At 41.4% G+C, this 20,981-nt stretch overlaps 1 protein-coding gene across 2 annotated transcripts in view; it reads left to right on the forward strand.

The window, feature by feature from the left end:
- The window catches only part of Egfr (epidermal growth factor receptor), a 72,722-nt gene extending 51,792 nt beyond the window's left edge, over positions 1-20,930 (forward strand). Inside the window, exons 2-6 of one of the 2 annotated variants that reach the window (XM_088050575.1) lie at positions 3,885-4,126; positions 16,035-17,571; positions 17,620-18,021; positions 18,078-19,527; positions 19,577-20,930. In XM_088050575.1, coding sequence (XP_087906701.1) covers positions 3,970-4,126; positions 16,035-17,571; positions 17,620-18,021; positions 18,078-19,527; positions 19,577-20,251 — 4,221 coding nt within the window. In that variant the 5' untranslated portion in view covers positions 3,885-3,969 and the 3' untranslated portion in view covers positions 20,252-20,930. The remainder of the gene's footprint in view (positions 1-3,884; positions 4,127-16,034; positions 17,572-17,619; positions 18,022-18,077; positions 19,528-19,576) is intronic. The other variant, XM_088050576.1, reaches the window with a different exon arrangement.
- Positions 20,931-20,981: the final 51 nt, after the last annotated feature.

Here is a 20,981-nt window from a genome sequence, read left to right on the forward strand (position 1 = left end):
ATTGCTTATTTAGTTACCACTTTCGGCCAACTGTCACATTTAGGATATTTTGTTTTTGCCAACCTTAGTAACTTTTCTGTTTTGTGAACGAAAATTACAGTCGAACTTCTGTACCTCGTAGTGTACTAATCAGACTTTACATCTCACAACCTACTTGCGTTTCCATTTCCCCATGAAACCTTTTCAGAATCTAGTGTTCTCTGAACTCGTTTCGTAATCCCCGCCGCCTTCGCCCGAACCTCCCGAGCACCTGTCACTCTCCCAGTCCGAAACTCGATTAACAATTAAACACTAAAACCGCGTTTCACACGGCATCCCAATAAATAACGACATTCTCCTTTCACATGCCGCCCCATACCCATCGCAATTACCCATAAATCGTGGCGTGTGGTCCGATTAGCCGCGATTAAAAACCAAATGAACGGCGATGGTATCTGCCAACTGTCAGAATCCGTGAATTATGCCCGCCATCGGCGGCCATTAATCCGTTCGAATTTTTGCCGCCACAACCCCGTTTAAATGGCCACGTGACGCAACACTACGAAAAGTAGGCGTAGGATTTCACCGGCTCCTACGACGCGTATTCTAGGCCGGCCTACGCCGTCTACGATTATGGTGCACGTGCCACTCGACCCCCGAATCCACGGCGGCCTTGGAAGATGCATGGCCCACTTGGTGGAGAATCAGGGTGGGACTCGTGGTAATGAGAAGGCAAATAGTGGAGGACATTCTTCGGTTTTTAAATATTTGTGTAACGAGAGATAAAAATCGAGACGAGTTCCTCGGGTTCTTTGTCTTGTTCTTTCTTCGTTTAATAACGAACTAATCAACTCGCGGTAATAAAGGTTGGGTTTGAGGTGTTTTTAATTGCGGTACTTTTGCTTTGGAACACCTCGCGATGGCAAAGATGAGTTATAACCTTCATGGAGGTTTTTTCTTGTTATTTTTCTTTTCGGTTATTGGTTGGATTAACGCGGCGAGTGAAAGGAACTTAAATTATGTTCGACGATTTCGGTGTTGAACGCAAAGCTTATTTAGGACATCAATAAAATGTTTGTCAATTTTGTCGTGGCCGCAGATTTATTCGCTTCTTGTAAAACTGTGTAATTTTTTAAGATAAATGAGAACTGCTTCGGTAAATAATCACCTGTTGCGAAAAGAAATCAACACTCAAAAATGCGGTTTTACTTTTATGAATTCTTGGACCTTTCTGGCACTGATATGCATCTTAAATTTTTACCTGGACGGGCCATTTGTCTTGTTGAAATTTTTCCACGGCCTTTGTTCCAAGCCCTCAAGTTCGACAATTATTGTAATTCCCAGAAGAAATGTGTGAACTGTTTTACCGAAAGTGGGCCGCTCTCAAGAAAACCGTTGGCGCCAGTAATAACATTGGCCAACACCTACGCAACTAATTTCAGCACAAGATGATTGCATCTAATAAATAATTGACATTTACCGGTGAACGTTATTGTTGTCCGGCACTCAAGCAACAGAAAATATTTACCACGGTAAATGCAATATGGAAACAATCCGCGATTGCAAACCGCGCACGAATAAAACCCAAATGTCAATGTCCTTCTAAATACATATTTCTCACGATTACCGCAGATAAAGAATGTACACAGTTAATGGACCAATCGTGTCGGTGCGATAATTCAAATATTCCAATCGCTCACGAAGAAGCCTCCAAGGCCGCGTTAAAAACCGCTCCACCGCTGGAGACTCGAACGGTGAGTGACAACAGGAACCCAAATCGATGCCCGAGCACGTGAAAGATAAGAATAGAAAGCCGGCGGACGCCTACGACTCGTAATTGTCGTTACCGTAGTCAAGGATGGCCGTGGTGGGCAGAATAATGCACCCAACAGGCTGTTCCGAGTTGTCGTCGCCATTTAAAACAACGGCGACGTCACCAAACCGTGATTTCGTGTGGGACCTCTAAACAGAACAATGAAGGAAAAATTCGAGCGCATTAAAACCTCGCCGTGGGTGGAAACACCAATGGTCCGAAATTATCGGTTTCACGTCGATCGTCGCCGATTAGCCTCTCACCTCCAGCGCTTTTTTTCCGATTCGACGAACTCGGATTTGTTCCAGTCCGGCCCGCAGCCCCACGCAATTATCCCGAGATGGACTCAAAAGACGCGTGCTCGCTTTTCCACTCGTAAATCCCTGGGAGTTTAATTCGCGCGGATTTAAATAGAAATTGTGGAATAAATAAGACACGTAAGAGTGGATTTCGCTTAATATGGCGAAAACGACTTCCACTAATGCATAGATGCCGTACAACAAATTAGTAAACATGCTACGTTTCCTTTTGCTGCGTGATTTAAGGCTAGATGGCGCCAGCGCGGTGTTGGGGGATAATATAAGAGGTTACACCCCTCACGCGGTCGTGAGGGTTTTTTTGCTCGCTTTTGATTTGTGGTGAGGACGAGAGAATAGTAATTAGGCGATGGGAACGTGTAATTAAAAGACCGCTTTGTTCTCGAGTGCTGAGTCAGGACCTGGACCTCCGAGGGGGGCAAATGGAAATTTTACCCACCACCAACTAAATTTCACTTCTATTCATGGTCCCATAAACAACGATTAACCCATTAGTTCCTCACAATGTAGAAAAGTCGTAAAACTCGAAATAACTTTATAAAATCTCCTCAGAGCGGTCGTGTTATTGGCCGGCTCCTCATCGTTGTTTTGAGCAATTAGTAAACTGTTAGATCTTGTACGATAGAAGAGGAAGGTCTGACAGCCGCCGTGGCCGGAATCTGACCCCATACAGCGATTTGTTAACCTGCATGATGACTCGGTAAAACACCATAGAAAATCGACCTTTTAAAACTTTTACAGCCAATGTTTTATGGTAATTGGTAAGTGGAAGGTTCGGAGATTTAATGGAGCGCCGTAAAAAACGCACCGACCGCTCAAATTTGGTTTCTGCAAGAATCTGCAATATTGTTAACACGCTTCCAGGAACGATATGTACGGAAAAATGTTGGCGATGAAGGTCGTTTTCTTAGATCTAATCATTCGTCCATATCTGCATTAATTATGAAACTTCTAAGAATGTAGTTGCATTCTTCTTCCACTCAGAAGAACCGTTGAGATCCCCCGATGTGTTTAATTTATGAGCCGGAGCCATGGGGGTAGAAGTGGCCTTGACCACAATCCAACCCAGAAGACGCGGTAATAAATCATCGAAAGCTTGCTCGTGCAGAAGAACAATTTCATTAGTTAAAATTCAACGAGTCGCTTCCTAATAACAAATAGATTATCTTCGGCCTCGCAAGCATCTCTTTAACATTCACTGCAGCGCCACGTACACGTTCAACCGCTCGAAAGCAAGTGTTGGGTGGTTGTAGAAGACGTGAAGCGAATTCGCTGACTTCTGATGGTTTTTCTAATCGGACAATTATCGCAATGGACCGGGAAGATCTCCGAATCACGAATTGGAGCTTCCAGCAGCTAATCACGACTTCGCGGAATCGTTAGGTGGAATGAGAATTGGAAATTATTATCTCGGTAATAATACAGCCGAAGAGACCACGCCCGCGAAATCTCGAATCTTGGACTCGCAGACGCGTCACGAGCTGCGGAGTCGCAAAAATCCGGGCGCTCCGGGGAGACGAACACGAACACGACTTTCGTAATTTCGAGAAACTTCGTTAAACTTCCATTGTGCCCCCCGTCAGAATCACCACCTTCATCCTTCATCCCGCCACTCTCGTGCTTTATTCTTTGAGATATTCCGTCCGAACCCCCATCTCGGCGAAGCCGCGTTAACCTCCGGCAAGACGCTCACATTGTCCGCTCGCTTTCGACAGCGGCAGGCGGTACCCACCTGTAGCCTTTAGGCCAGGTAAACTAACCGGTGTGTGTTTCAGAGCCATGGAAGAGAGAGTCAGTTTGTTGTTGGGTGCGAGCTGGTAAGGAGCTTGCGCCATGTGAGGGCTACCCACCCGTGCCACCATGGACATCGGTCGCCATCTCCTGGTGTTGTTGGCTCTGTTAGTGTTGTGCGAATGTGGCGGACACCACAATGGAAGGAATAAGCGAAGAGGAGGCGCCAAGGATAAGACGTCGCTGTCCCTGCATCGGCAGGATGAGTTTACCAATAAGGGAAAGAGTAAGTCGAGCGAACACGGTTCGGGGAAGAGCGGAGAAGTCCACCAAAAAGTGAGACAATGGAGGCGATTGGCGGATTTACGACCGAATCGGAGATGAATCGAGATTTGGTTAATTATGATGGATTGTTCGGGTTGTGTTGTGCTTCTTTGTTTATCGTGAACGTGATTTACCAGAGAGAAATTAACTTCTCGGTAACTGGAAACCGTACAATCAGGAAAATACCTCAAATTTTGTTTATTTTGTGATAAAAACGGATTTTAATTACTGAACTGTCAGCGTCATTGTTAAAAGAATGATAAGAATATTTTACGTTGTATCTCAACAGTTTTAACAGAGGATTCGTAAATATTTTTCATAACAAAAGACGCCTTCAACTTCGACGTACCAAGTGGGAATTTCAATTTTATTTTTTCCCTGCTCTGCCGAACCTTCAAATTAAATTCGGTTAATGGCGCATTGTGCTCCAGAGAACTCTTATTCAAGCAGCTATTTTTAGAATTCGATGCTATTTCGGCATTGGTAAAAAAATTCAGTTAAAAAATTCAAATTTCCCGTCCGAAATTTTTAAGGTTCTGATTGAGCATCTCTTAAAGCTCAATCCAGCATTAACCGAAGTTAATTTGGAGGTTTGGGAGAGCAGGAATTATAGCTTTAGACCTGTTTGTCAAGTGGGCTAAATTTCAAAATTTTAGAGTACGAATTGGGATTTTTAGAAATTTTAGATTCATATTTAAACTAAAAATTTTCTCAAGGGGATTATAATAGTTCGTAACTTGGACAGTTTTCATTGCAAAATAATGAAATTTGGAGGAATTATAGCTTTAGACCTGTTTCTTAAGTGGGCTAAATTTCAAAATTTTAGGGTGGGTTTGCATTAGGATGTTTAGAAATTTTTGATTTTTTTTCAAACTAAAAATGGTCTCAAAGTTCCTATAATATTCTGTAAATTGGACAGTTCTCATTCCAAAACAATGAAATTTGGAGGAGTTATAGCTTTGGACCTGTTTCTTAAGTGGACTAAATTTCAAAATTTTAGAGCACCTGTGAAGATTTCTACAAATTTTTAATTTCCATTCAAACTAAAATTTTTATTTTTTCTTTCAAAACAAACACGGCTAATGGCGCATTGTGCTTTGGAGATTTTTTATTCTGACAGCTATTTTGAGAATCCTTCGTTGTTACGGCGTTAGAGAAAAAATCGAATAAAAATTTCAAGTTTCCCGCTCGAAATTTCGAAGATTTGTGTCAGGACGTATTATGCCTAAATTAACCTTTTTACTGCAAATTTCCCTCTCCAAAGCAATTTTGTGGTCCTTAAATAAATTTAAAAAGTGAGGTTAGTTCAGACATCGTCATGACAGCTCTGCGATTTTCAGGATGACCAACTTCGAAATTTCGAGTGGGAAATTTGAAATTTCACGGTTTTGATCCATTTTTTTTAATAACGACGCAATAACATCGGATTATAAAAATGCCTGTTGGGTGAAGAAGCTCGAAAGGCACAATCCGGCATTAACCCAATTTAATTAGGGGGTTTGGGAGAGCAGTAAAAAAATAAATTGTTGCTCTAGCGAAAACGCAGTTCGTCTTTTTTGAGCTCGAAGGCGCATGCAACAAATCTGCGAAGAAAATAACACGTTGTGCAGAATATTCAGTTGATGGCCTAAAGCCGCTGGAGTCTTCTTATTTCAAACCTTTGTATTCCTAATTGTACAGGTTTATGCGTTCCACTTTTCATTGACTGTTTTACTGTAGTTGGAAAAATGGTCTTAAATCCGCCTATTTGCGCCTCGAAATCCGCTCCGTTCGTTCCTAATTAGCGTCTTATATGAGAAAGGTATGCCATACTTAGCACCGAGCGTTCGCCAATCGAATCACTACTTAAAAACCGAATCAAAAATCGTGACGAGTATTTTTAATGCACGTCACTCAAAGATGTCCGTTGTAATAACTTTAATAGCATGTTAGATCAAAGATAGACCCTTATATAATGCGGCCAGTTGTGTTTTTAATTAGCCGAGCCGGGAAGGACATCTCAAGGCCAGATTCTATCTGGTGATGTTTGAGCCTCTTGTTCAATATGACGGTTCGTGGGTACTCAAAGTACCCAGTGGCCAACGTGGAAAAGTACCGAACAGGTGGTCAAGGCGTCTAATGGGACGTGTTGGTGTTTACAAGAAGTGTTGAGTGATCAAATTGTGTTTGCAACACTTCCTTTGGGTAAATAAATATTGCAGCCCTTGTTTTTGGGTCGTTGCATCACAGATGTACACGGAGATTTCGTCAGTGCCTGCAGCACTCGCGAGCATAAATTCAATGTAGCCACACCATAAATATGTCTGAAACCACCGAAACAAAAAAACTGTAACAACAATGAGCGACTGCGAGTGTAAACACGGCTCGTGACATTAATTAAGACGAAAAAATTCACAGTCAATAAATCGTAAATCACCGCGAGATAACCCAGTAAAGATGAGCTGCGATAAAATTTCGCGGGAGAATTAATTGATGCTATCATTACCGGAGACCACTTGTCATATTTTAATTCGATAATTTATAGAACTGCTCTTGTGCGGTTGGCTCACGTTTTACGTGTTTTCGACATTCCAAACTAGACACTTGACTTGGTGTAAACGACCTAAATCGACGATTTGGACGGGGAAAGTAGCGACCTTTTGCGGTGTTTACTTACGGAATTCCGGGGAAAATTCGTCAGTGGGCTGAAGCAATTACGGCCGTGGGCATGTATTGTCATTGACACCGACGAAATTTGGAAATGGTGTGAATTCTTTTAGTGGAAAAAGGAGCTTCGATAAGTGGATAACTGTTTGGTGCCAATTACTCAGAAATTTGACTGGGAGGCGAGAAAATTCCACCGAAATGTCGTGGCGCGGTGTTAAAAAAGCTAATGAAATTTGTCCTCAATCCGATGGTAAAAAATATCATTAGAGTTAATGAAATTATGTTTTAAAAATGGGAGGACATAAAAATTGCTGACGCGAATAATAGGTGGTTTGAAGTAGTAGTTAGTAGCGATTAAGTAAATATCTATGAGTTGTTTAATTTTATTTTTATACGGTTTTTGTGTAATTTGATTATCATGGTATTCTGTATAGTTAAAATGATATTAAATGAACATTACATTTACAATAATCCGAAAAATCTCCTAATTCTGAATCTGAAAGTCTCTAACTTGGACAGTTTTCATCTCAAAACAATGAAATTTGAATAAGTTATTGCTGTAGACCTGCTTCTTAAGTGGGCTAAATTTCAAAATTTTAGAATACGAAGGCGAATTTTTAGAAATTTTTAATTTCAGTCTAAGTAAAAATTTCCTCGAGGTCCTATAATATCCCGTAATTTGGACAGTTTTTATTCCAAAAGAACGAAATTTTGAGGAATTGTATCTTCAGACCTGTTTCTTAAGTGGCCTAAATTTGGAAAGTTTAGAGTACCTATGAGGATTTTTAGAAATTTTTGATTTTCATTCAAACTTAAAAATGTCCTCGAGGTTCCTATAATATTCGTAAATTAGGCAGTTTTCATTTTAAAACGATAAAATTTGGAGGAATCATTGCTTTAGATTTCTTTCTTAAGTGGGCTAAATTTCAAAATTTTAGAGTACGTATGAGGATTTTTAGAAATTTTTTATTTTCGTTTAAATTAAAAATTTCCTCGAGGTTCCTATAATATTCTGTAAATTGGACAGTTTTCATTTTAAAACGATAAAATTTGGAGGAATCATTGCATTAGATTTCTTTCTTAAGTGGGCTAAATTTCAAAATTTTAGAGTACGTATGAGGATTTTTAGAAATTTTTTATTTTCATTTAAATTAAAAATTTCCTCGAGGTTCCTGTAATATTCTGTAAATTGGACAGTTTTCATTTTAAAACGATAAAATTTGGAGGAATCATTGCATTAGATTTCTTTCTTAAGTGGGCTAAATTTCAAAATTTTAGAGTACGTATGAGGATTTTTAGAAATTTTTTATTTTCATTTAAATTAAAAATTTCCTCGAGGTTCCTATAATATTCTGTAAATTGGACAGTTTTCATTTTAAAACGATAAAATTTAGAGGAATAATTTCATTAGATTTCTTTCTTAAGTGGGCTAAATTTCAAAATTTTAGAGTACGTATGAGGATTTTTAGAAATTTTTTATTTTCATTTAAATTAAAAATTTCCTCGAGGTTCCTATAATATTCTGTAAATTGGACAGTTTTCATTTTAAAACGATAAAATTTGGAGGAATCATTGCATTAGATTTCTTTCTTAAGTGGGCTAAATTTCAAAATTTTAGAGTACGTATGAGGATTTTTAGAAATTTTTTATTTTCATTTAAATTAAAAATTTCCTCGAGGTTCCTGTAATATTCTGTAAATTGGACAGTTTTCATTTTAAAACGATAAAATTTGGAGGAATCATTGCATTAGATTTCTTTCTTAAGTGGGCTAAATTTCAAAATTTTAGAGTACGTATGAGGATTTTTAGAAATTTTTTATTTTCATTTAAATTAAAAATTTCCTCGAGGTTCCTATAATATTCTGTAAATTGGACAGTTTTCATTTTAAAACGATAAAATTTAGAGGAATAATTTCATTAGATTTCTTTCTTAAGTGGGCTAAATTTCAAAATTTTAGAGTACGTATGAGGATTTTTAGAAATTTTTTATTTTCATTTAAATTAAAAATTTCCTCGAGGTTCCTATAATATTCTGTAAATTGGACAGTTTTCATTTTAAAACGATAAAATTTGGAGGAATCATTGCATTAGATTTCTTTCTTAAGTGGGCTAAATTTCAAAATTTTAGAGTACGTATGAGGATTTTTAGAAATTTTTTATTTTCATTTAAATTAAAAATTTCCTCATGGTTCCTATAATATTCTGTAAATTGGACAGTTTTCATTTTAAAACGATGAAATTTGGAGGAATTTTAGCTTTTGACCTGTTTCTTAAGTGGGCCAAATTTCAAAATTTTATAATACGAAGGAGAAATTTTAGAAATTTTGATTTTCATTCAAATTAAAAATGTCCTCGAGGTTCCTATAATATTCTGTAAATTGGGCAGTTTTCATTTAAAACGATGAAATTTGGAGGAATCATTGCTTTAAACTTGTTTCTTAAGTGGGCTAAATTTCAAAATTTTAGAGTACGTATGAGGATTTTTAGAAAATTTTTATTTTCATTTAAATTAAAAATTTCCTCGAGGTTCCTACAATATTCTGTAAATTGGACAGTTTTCATTTTAAAACGATAAAATTTGGAGGAATCATTGCATTAGATTTCTTTCTTAAGTGGGCTAAATTTCAAAATTTTAGAGTACGTATGAGGATTTTTAGAAATTTTTTATTTTCATTTAAATTAAAAATTTCCTCGAGGTTCCTATAATATTCTGTAAATTGGACAGTTTTCATTTTAAAACGATAAAATTTGGAGGAATCATTGCATTAGATTTCTTTCTTAAGTGGGCTAAATTTCAAAATTTTAGAGTACGTATGAGGATTTTTAGAAATTTTTTATTTTCATTTAAATTAAAAATTTCCTCGAGATTCCTATAATATTCTGTAAATTGGACAGTTTTCATTTTAAAACGATGAAATTTGGAGGAATTTTAGCTTTTGACCTGTTTCTGAAGTGGGCCAAATTTCAAAATTTTATAATACGAAGGAGAAATTTTAGAAATTTTGATTTTCATTCAAATTAAAAATGTCCTCGAGGTTCCTATAGTATTCCCTAAATTGGGCAGTTTTCATTTTAAAACGATGAAATTTGGAGGAATCATTGCTTTAAACTTGTTTCTTAAGTGGGCTAAATTTCAAAATTTTAAAGTACGTAAGAGGATTTTCAGAATTTTTTTATTTTCATTCAAACTAAAAATTCCTCGAGGGTTTTATAATATTCCGTAATTAGACAATTTTCATTTTAAAACGATGAAATTTGTAAGAGTTATTGCTTTAGACCTGTTTCTTACGTGAGCTAAATTTCAAAATTTTAGACAACGCACGAGGATTTTTAGAATTTTTTGAAAGTTGACAAGTAAAATTATTCCCAATTACAAAATTCTGCAGCAAGATAGACGAATTTTAGAAATATTTATTTAAAGATCCGCCCATTCTTCATAACAAAATGGAGAATGTTATTTAAATCGAATTCAACCAAAAAAAGGAATTATTTCATTGGCTCGCAATATTCTTATCAAGGTAGTTTTTATAACAAAAAACGCACCCAAACTCCCAACTCGATCGAAGCTTTGCATTCATTGGACAGATTTCTAAACTAATTAACTCATGCACAAAAAAGAATCAATTCATTGGATGTGAATGACAAATAACGCAGGAAAGAAAACCAATCGGAAGTTTAAATTATTAAATTCAAATTTTCAAATTTCGGATAGTTCCCAGTGAAATTAGTAACATTAAATGTGGACCACCTATGATCTCTCCTTCGCCTCGTTGTTGATTCTTGTGGTTTGTACATTTTTCTCGTGGTTCTTCAGTCATTATTTATTTGACAAATTACCATGCTAAAGAACGCCGTAAACCTGAACAACCGCCATAAACCAAGAACTTAAATCCTCCCGACAAATTGTACGTTTCTGTCAAGTAACGGAGTCGCTTTTTGCAACATCCCAACAACAAACATCTTAATTACGGTATAAAGTACACAAAATGTTAAATTAATTGTAGGTTCTTCTCGCGCAGGTGTTCTCCGATCAACATCTCCCAACCCGTGATTGATTACTTTAATCACAATCCGAGCAACCGAAATACCAAAACATTAAAGAATTCCTCCAGTTGCTTTCTAATCCGTCGAAATCCGCACCGTTGCACGTTCAATTTGTGACAAGAGTCGATGAACGTTTCCACGTTTCCGAAGCCAATCAGAATTATGCTAATAACCAACCGGAGCTTACATGCAAATCACGTGATAACACCCTCGACCAATCGGAGTTATGAACTTGGCGACATTGTTGCCGATTGCGGTAGTACCAATTGTTTGAGAAACGCACTGGATTATTCAGTCCCCGCATGCACCCAGACGACTTGATCTTGATTAATGACGTGGCCGGGCTTCGTGCGGCCACTTTTTGTTTTACCACAGACCTTCGGACCGGCCTATGTTGAACTAATATAAATCGGTTCGATAAGTACTACCCCCGCATTTGATTGTTACATCATTCGGGCTATTGATAGCGCGTGTCCTTCTAATCGTCCAAGAGGAGTTTAACATTTCGGTGGACTTCTTTGTGTGAAGTAATCGGATCCGACACATAAATAAAGAAGTCCCCGTCAACTCTGAAATTACAATTTTCCGCTCACTTAAGTTACACGGAGATGCGTGGACAGTGGAAAAACGGCGTTGAAATAATGCAGATTACGCGTCTGTGGGAAAAATCGTACTGACCGCCAGCTCTTAAAAATTATCTGTCACGCTCACATTTACGGTCCTCGACCTTAATCGTCCCCGAGATATGCACTTGATGTATGTTAACGGCCGCCATATTTGAACGTACGACTCGGAACAAGAAAACCGAAATGTTGAAAAACAATAGGGAAATATTCCAGACGTGGTAATTGTCTGAGAAACTCAATTTCATTGGAGTCGCATGTGCTTTGAAAGTGGTACAGGTGAGTACGACCGTCACGTGATTTGCTAATGTCGGACGTGTAAAGACATATTTTCAAGAAGAACGTGTTGACACACCTGATCCAACGAATTAACTTATAGACGCGGTATAGTTTCTTACAAATATTGATGGTACTGCTCTCGTGGCCTTTCGTTTCAATATTTGTTGTACGTGTTCCTGAGGAATTTCACAGAGAACCAACACTACTTTGCTCATTGTCAACACGATTAATTGCCGACACAGACGAGTATTGATTATCAATAGTTTTACCTCTTGGACGAACCATTAGCTCGTATTGGTGGTACTGTAAATCTCCCGGTACTAATTGTTTTTCGATAAATATGCGGGCAGTCGCGTTAACCCTCCGAAGTGGTACCAAGAAACCTATTTTGTTCCCAGCGGGGTACCACTAATCTAACGAGATTTATTACATTATTTAAATTGTTTTATATCTTAAAGCCTTCATAAATTTGACGGAGAATTAAAGAATTTATGTACGGTTGTTTTCTATGAACTTTTTTACGTCTTTGTGTTCTCATGCGAGATTTTATAGGCAAGAAACGAGTCTATTTTGATTTTAATTGAAAATGGTGAAGATGATTCTTGTCTATATATGGGGCCATTAAATAAGAATCTTAATTTCCACTGTCATTAATTGGGCTTGGATTTGATGTAACACGTCCATCGAGCGACTTTCTTTGGTCATTGTAATTATTAGTAGTACCAATTGATCTTTCGATGTTTGGCCAGAAGTCATTTTAGTTTAGCACGAGAAAAATCAATCAACATCATTAACCGACTTACCAGAGGTACTTATTTCAATGACGTTCTTTCACTTTCCTGCTTTGATATTGTTTTCTTTTCAAACTTTCTTTCTGGTACTCAAGTTTTCGTGTATATATCATAGCAGTGTAAATTTCAAAGGGCAAATTTACATTCGCTTTCTACATTCTGTGGATTATTAACCGTTAAATTGGCAGTTTCTTCAAACCCGTGCATTAAAAAGCCGTTCCATTATAGCCCCAAGCCTTCTTAAAAAAATAATGATTATGAGTCACAAAATCGATTAAAATATCGTTTTTTGCGCACCAAGGAGGTGATGTAACTCCCTGGTGTGTGAATCAAAGTAGTACCACCACATCTCGATTTAATTCCCCATGTCAATCTCGTTCTGTTTCCTCGTACTAAAAAAACTCGCAGCGCAAGCATCTAATGGATTCACACAAAAACTGCACATGTAGGTACGACCAAGTACTACAAGAGCACAGCTTCGATTTTGGCCATAAATGTGAAAGGCGCTGTAGAAAGCCACGCAAAATGCCGGATCAAACGATTCCGCATCAAACGGTACCACCGCAGCAATCTGGTCGTACCATCTCATTACGTATTTTTTGTGTTGTAAACTCGTTAATAAATCTTCATATAAGGTATGGTGACTCCGCCGTCAGGTATTCGAGTACGGCTCGGTACTAATCTTCGTTTTACATATTTTCTCGTAGTGACCGTTGCCCTTCGTCAAGGTTGTAAACAACAAATTGAAGAGTGACTTGCAGCCCGCTGTTGATTAGTTCTTTTGTCCTGGAATAAATGAAGCGAACTCTCGTAGAAAGCCGCGGACCGATCATATCTTGGGAAAAGAACGACGGGTAATTAGATGGCTGTACGCACGAGCGAGACAAAGTGATGTGAACGCGGCCTAAACAGCGGCACTTGATTGCCTTATTATTATTATTGATGATGATGATAATGACGATAATGGAGGTACCATGGGAGAGGGACGCGAGTACCATATGGTACGGGCGGCAGATGGCGCACGGAATCGCCCCGCTCAGCGGTGATAAGAACATGTGAAGAATGTACATACTCTGCATTGCTTTAAGGGCACATATTTCGGTCGACGTAGCATAAAAATTATGGAAACTTGCGAAAATTCGTGGGTGTAAATCAGGCTTTCGATTCTTTATGGAGAAAATTAGGGGAAAAGATTTGTTCCAAAAGAGATTTAAATAACGACGATTAGCTTCCACGCATGTCAGTTGCGTCAAGGTCACACTCTTTTCCTGCCAACTGTTCCCGATAAAAATTACTAGAGGCTGCTGCCAACTTAACTTTTAATGAGTGGACCGATAGTAATGAACTGTACTATACAGTAGGCTTTGGTTGAAATGTCCTCTGTGATAATAATTTTTTTTATTTAAAATTGAAACCTTGATGAATTAGGTTAGGAAATTTTAGGATGACAAGGTTGGTAATACCCCACGATTTGACATTTGTCCATTTTAACATGAGATTTTTTTTATCTGATTTTGGTATTCTCGAAAATTGGTGTCTTAACTAACCACACTTTTTATCAACACTTTTAATATTCGCAATGTTTTAAGTAGGTCAGGCGCTACATAAAAACAAAATAGGTTCACTCACCCTCGATCCCGTCGGTGACGTCACACCTGCGCCGGCTAGACCAGACATGATCTTCGGTTATGTGCCGAAAATTGATGATTTTTCTGGAATTTAAGCAACTCCCGGCTGAATCCTTCCATTCCAGAACCTCCAGAAGACATTTATTCCTGATAGCACACTTCCACTTTCACGTTTCACTTGAAACACTTCGCGCCACAACACTTTTTGATTTTGATCACTAACCTAAAAAAACTGATAAAACTGGGATTCTCACACAACACCTTCACTCTTATCACTAAACTGGCACTAAATAACACTAATTCGCGGGGAATAACTCAAAAAACTTGCAAAAAATAACAATTAACATACGAGACGACGCGCTAGTTAACCGGGACGACGCACACTGTCGGGAAGTTTCGGGGGCGTTCGGCCCTTGGGAGCGAGCGGGAAATTTGAAACTTGAAATATTTAATTCAATTTTTTTACCAACGCCGTAATAACATGGAATTATAAAAATAGCTCTCGGAATTAGAATTCTCTAGAGCACAATCCGCCAAAACTAAATTTAGTTTGAAGGTTCAGGAGAGCTGGAAAAAATAAATTTCGAATTTCCACGTTAGTTCTCTATGAGTAGCAATCCGGGGAAAAACCGGTACACGTTAAAGGCACAAATTACAAAATTCAGAGAACATTTTTGGGAAACTAGGAACGCACTCTTCGAGAACTTGTGCTGTGTGAAGCGGGCGCAACCGCCCTTATCGTGTAATCGGGGCCCGATTCCATCTTAACAAAGAGCCTTTGTTGAGCTTTCTTTCGGCAATCAATCAACCTACAATGCCTTCATTTAGACAGGCAAAAGAAACGCGAATGACGTATGATTGCAACCGCTTAAATGGCCATAGAAATTACCATTAATAACGCGCATTATAACATTTGTTTATTTATAATCCCGTCGACGCTCGTGGGCGTCGCGTAGGCCTTCGCGCCTTTTCCCCACTTTGCGTTCAAATCGCAACTTCTTGGGTATCCCAGATTTCGCGATCTGGTTTTACTTTCGCGGTCACGTGACCCCGATGGGACATGACCATCGAAGGCCACTCTTGGACGCCACGTAACGGTTTGGTTGCAAAAGCGATGACCATTTTAGGTAATTAATTTGCAATGGGTGACGGGGGGCGGCGTGGGAGGACCCGTTGCCAAACGCAATCAATTAGATGGTAATCTAACGGAGCACCACTCTCAGGTTCTTTTACAATGCGAAATGCGAGGCCATTGTCGGCTCGAGTGGCCCTTTGTTGGTCTTTTTTCTTGGAATTTACCTGTTGTCGAGTACGGTACTAATCGCACGCCAGGTAAGGAAGGTTGCACCTCGTCCAGGGGGTGTGCGGTGGTTACGGTTCCGTTAGGAACGAGTTGGTGGCGCCGCATCGGCAAGCAGCTCGTCGCTCTACATGGCGAGTCAGAGATGTTGCCGTTTTTGACCAGAAGGTTTCTTCTTCAGCAATGATAATACCAACAGAAGCTACTTTTAATGATTGCAGGTTTATGTACAGAACCAACAAGAAGCGGGAAAAAATTCCGAGCAACGCTTTCTTCAGTCAACAGAGATTCTAAATACCAACAAGATATTAAATATTTAGATTTCTTATCAGCGTGGCGTTATTTTGAAAGCATCCAAAACTCCTCTTTAATGTTGAATGCCAGCACCAAATCAAACTGTTGAAGATGCAAATGCTTGTAAATTCCTCTCGAAATGTCAATAACAATAGCTCATTTGTTTGTTTTCGAACATCTGTTCAAACGACATCTTCCTAGCGTCGCATCCATTAGCTCTCGAGTCAACGCACTGTTCGTTATCTAACACTTTTCTTTTTTTCAGTTTGCATCGGAACAAACGGTCGCATGTCCGTCCCCTCCAACCGGGAGCACCATTACCGAAATCTCAAAGACCGCTACACCAACTGTACCTACGTCGACGGCAACTTGGAGTTGACATGGCTCCAGGACGAGACTCTGGACGTGAGCTTCCTCCAGCACATCCGGGAAGTCACAGGCTACGTCCTCATCTCGCACGTGGATATAAAACGGATCATTCTTCCCCGTCTCCAAATCATCCGTGGAAGGACCCTCTTCAAACTCAACGTCAGTCAAGAGCAGTTCTCCTTCCTAGTGATGGTCTCGAAGATGTTCACTCTGGAACTCCCTGCCTTGCGTGACGTCCTCAAAGGCAACATCGGTCTCTTTAATAACTATAATCTCTGCCACGTCAAGACAATCAACTGGTCGGAGATCATCACGGATCCCATGGGTCGGTACTTTTACCACTACAATTTCACCTCGCCGGAGCGCGATTGCGCCCCTTGCCACCCCAACTGCGAGGCCGGGTGTTGGGGGGAAGGAGAAGAAAACTGCCAGAAGTTCTCCAAGGAGAATTGCAGTCCGCAGTGTTATCAAGGCCGTTGCTTCGGGCCGAACCCCCGCGAGTGTTGTCATCTGTTTTGTGCCGGGGGGTGCACTGGACCCAAACAAAGTGACTGTATAGCGTGCAAGAACTTTTACGACGACGGGGTGTGTACGCAGGAGTGTCCTCCAATGCAGATCTACAACCCCATAACGTACTCCTGGGAGAACAACCCTAAGGGAAAATACGCGTATGGTGCGACTTGCGTTAAGAACTGTCCGGAGCACCTGCTCAAAGACAACGGGGCGTGCGTGCGGACCTGCCCGCCCCATAAAAAGGCCCATGAGGGGGCGTGCGTGCCTTGCGATGGGCCCTGTCCGAAGACTTGCCCCAGTGATTCTTCCATACATTCGGGAAACATCGATAGTTTTAAGGGCTGTACTGTGATAGAAGGGGATGTTACCATCCTCCAGAACACCTTCGATGGCTATCAACACATCTACCCCAACTACACCTTCGGGGATCGATACTCCGCCATGCATCCAGATCGGTTGGAGGTTTTCAACACCCTCAAAGAGATCACCGGACATGTTAACATCCAAGCGTACCATAAAGCCTTCACGAACCTCTCGTACTTCCGGAACTTGGAGATCATCGGCGGAAGGTCACTCTACGAGTACTTCACTTCGTTGTACATCGTGAAGACTTCTTTGCGGTCGCTGGAGTTGCGCTCCTTGAAGCGACTGAACGCGGGTACAATCGCCATTTTAGAGAACAAAGACCTTTGCTTCGCCGAAGGAATTAACTGGAACAAAATCCGGAAAAGCCACCAACACGTCCTCATGCTAACGAACAACAACCACCCCAGCACTTGCAAGCAGTTGGGGTTGGTCTGCGACGACGAGTGCAGCAAGGATGGGTGCTGGGGCTCCGGGCCCGACCAGTGCTTATCTTGCGCGCACTCGCAATTAGACTTGGATGGCCGCTGCATTGCCAACTGCTCAATCTTGCCAGGGTAAGTTTACCACTCGTGTTACTCGCGGAGTTAATTCTTTCTCTGCAGAATCTACCAAGCCAGCCCCACGTTGTGCAAACGCTGCCATGACGAGTGCGGATTGTCCTGCAGAGGTCCCGGCGCCGACAAGTGCAACACCTGCAAGAACTTCCAAGACGGCCCCTACTGCGTCCCCAAGTGTCCAACGAACAAATACGCGGAGAATGGGCAGTGCAAGAGCTGCCACCCCAACTGTGTTGATGGTTGTACGGGGCCCTCCAACACTATTGGAGTTGGAGGCTGCAACTCCTGCGACAAAGCGCTGATGAACGAGAACGGCTCCATCGATTACTGCTTGGATAAAAACGAAAACTGTCCGGATGGCTATTACTACGAGTACTTAGGGCCGCAAGAACACGAGTCGTTGAAGCTAATGGCCGGGAAGGCCATCTGTCGCAAGTGTCACCCAAGGTAAGTGACTCTCAGCACTGTTAAGAGTGTGATTGACTGATTTCCTTCGTTTTTAGATGCAAACTTTGCACCGGCTACGGCTTCCACGAGCTGGTTTGCCAGAAGTGCGCGCGGTACAAGAAGGGCGAGCAATGCGAGGACGAGTGTCCCTACAACGACTACCCGGATGACGACGCGAAAGACTGCAAACCCTGCGACCAGGAGTGTCGCGGCTGCAGCGGTCCAGGCCCCACTAACTGCATCTCTTGTGAAAACTACCAAGTCTTCGAGAACGGCGACCCCTACAGCAACTCTTCGTTCCACTGCATGTCGAGTTGTCCTCCTGAAGTCCCTCATCGCATCTTCCCCGATAATGCCAACGCGTACTGTTCCTCAACACCCCTCAGCATGCCTTCGACGAGCTTCTCCAACGGAAACCCCACGTTCATTGTTACAATAGTCGGAGTCCTCCTGGCAATCGTGGTGATCATCATCGGAATCCTCGTCATCTGGATTTGTCGCAAGAAGGTCAAGAACGAAGAAAACACGCTGAAGATGACGATGGCGCTCACCGGTCTCGAAGACAACGAGCCGCTGCGACAAAACAGCGTCGCGCCGAATTGCAAGAAACTGCGGACGATCAAAGAGACCGAGCTTCGGAGAGGCGACGTGCTGGGGCAGGGGGCGTTCGGCATCGTCTACAAAGGCTTTTGGATCTTGGAGGGGGAGAACTCCAAAACCAACAAAATTCCGGTGGCGATTAAAGTTCTCAACGACAACAAGAACAACGGACAGGGGAGGAACAGCAGCCAAGAGTTTCTCGACGAAGCTTTCATCATGGCGAGCATGGAACACCCCAATCTTCTTCAGTTATTGGGTGTCTGCATGACCTCCGAAATTATGTTAGTGACGCAGTTGATGTACATGGGGTGTCTTCTGGACTTCGTCCGGAAGAACCGCGACAAAATCGGCGCGAAGGCTCTTCTAAACTGGTCCACGCAGATCGCTCGAGGAATGTCGTACCTGGAGGAAAAGCGGCTGGTGCACCGCGACCTCGCCGCAAGAAACGTCTTAGTACAAAACTACTCCACTGTTAAAATCACCGATTTTGGTCTGGCGAAGTTGCTCGATGTTAACGAGGACGAGTACAAAGCAGCTGGAGGAAAAATGCCCATCAAATGGTTGGCATTGGAGTGCATCCAACACAGGATATTCACCCATAAATCGGACGTGTGGGCCTTTGGGGTTACCATCTGGGAGTTGTTGACTTTCGGAGGAAAACCGTACGAAAACGTCCACGCCAAAGACGTTCCGGAACTGTTAGAAAAAGGCGAGAGGCTGCCGCAACCGGAAGGCTGCAGCATCGACGTCTACATGATCTTAGTCAAGTGTTGGATCCTCGACGCCGAGAGCAGACCGAGTTTCAAGGAGTTGGCGGAGGATTTCAGCAAGATGGCGCGCGAGCCCGGCCGGTACCTGGCGGTGCTGGGCGACCGCTTCGCGGAGCTAAGAAACTACGTGCCCCAGGTAAGACTCAAGATGTCTTGGGGGATTTTATTAATTTGTTTCTTTTTAGGACGACAATGAGTTCGTGCGCAACTTGGCGTCGACGCTGGACACCTCCGGCAGCCAGTCGGAGTTCGACGAGTGCATGCAGCCCAAATCCCGCGCGCCGCTCAGCTCCATCGGCTGGGCTTCCTCGGTGTACCCGTCGCCCACCCCCGACAAGTACTGGAAGTCGGCGTCGCAGACGAACTCCGACGGGAGCTGCAACCCCCAGTACCAGAACCATCTGAATCGCAAGTTGCTCAAATACCCCCCGAGTGCGCCCATGTCTTCCGACGAGTACGATTCGGGGCCGTCGAAGGCGCAGTTGGGGAGTTTGAAGTTGGACTTGCCTGTCGACGAGGACGATTATCTCATGCCGTCGCCGCAGCAGACGCAGGGCGCGTCGGCGTACGTGGATTTGATTGATTCGCAGAATACGGACAATCCGAGTCAGAGTGGTGTGTTTCGGTCTTTGGACTTTTATAAGAATAATATTGACAATCCCGAGTACCTTATGAGTAACGAAACTGCGCCTAGCCAGACTGTTGGACTTCCGGCGATTCCGGAGAACGCCAAGTTTCCGCCGTTTCAGCCGCAGAGGAGTTCTGAGGAGGAGTCGGATCATGAGTATTACAACGACTTTGATAGACTGCAGAGGGAGTTGCAGCCGTTGCAACGGAGTAAAGATGGCGCGATTGTATGACGAACTGAAGTGAATTACTGATAAGCAAACGGCCTTTCGTACTTTTGTCAGATAAGAGGGGAAAAGGCTGTGTTTTACTACATTGCTACTTAATTTGTCTAGGTCTTAAGTTAATGAGGTAATGTCAGAAAGGATGACAATAATTGGTGCCATTGTACGGATATGGCATGGTTTTGTATATACATACATATAACTGAAAATTCTATAAGATTTTGTATATACCTAAAACATATTTTAGTAGTTTTTAAGCATTGTAACAAGTTGGGCGAGTGCGGAGGCACCGATCCTATACATTCTTGCCCAATCGTATCTGTGATAAAATTTAACAACGTGTTATAACTTAGTAGAAATGTGAATATGAAAAATCTCCATTCTCTGGCCAGAAGAGGTAACTTAATAGCGTCAGGGTCAGGGTTAGAGCAAGCCCAGTTATTTGTTTTCTTTTTGTTTTTGTTTATTCCATACAAAATGAATTCCTCTAGTTGTTAGTTTTGTAGAAATGATCTTAAAAGTTCGAAGTCCAACAAAATCTCATTTGTACATAATTTTATTTATGTAGAAATAGATTATTTTTGTTACTGTACGCACTAGACTTGTGCCATTCATGTGAACATGTGCCTTGTTATTTTTCCATAGTAATACGTTTATAAAAATTTTAATAAATACGTATATTTAATAATTGTTGGTTTCTTTACACCAACCTGAGACAAAGAAAAAGTACAACAAAAAC

The sequence above is a fragment of the Gnatocerus cornutus genome, chromosome 2 (assembly GCF_029298725.1).
Source record: "Gnatocerus cornutus isolate USDA-ARS CGAHR chromosome 2, icGnaCorn1.1, whole genome shotgun sequence".
Lineage (NCBI taxonomy): Eukaryota > Metazoa > Arthropoda > Insecta > Coleoptera > Tenebrionidae > Gnatocerus > Gnatocerus cornutus.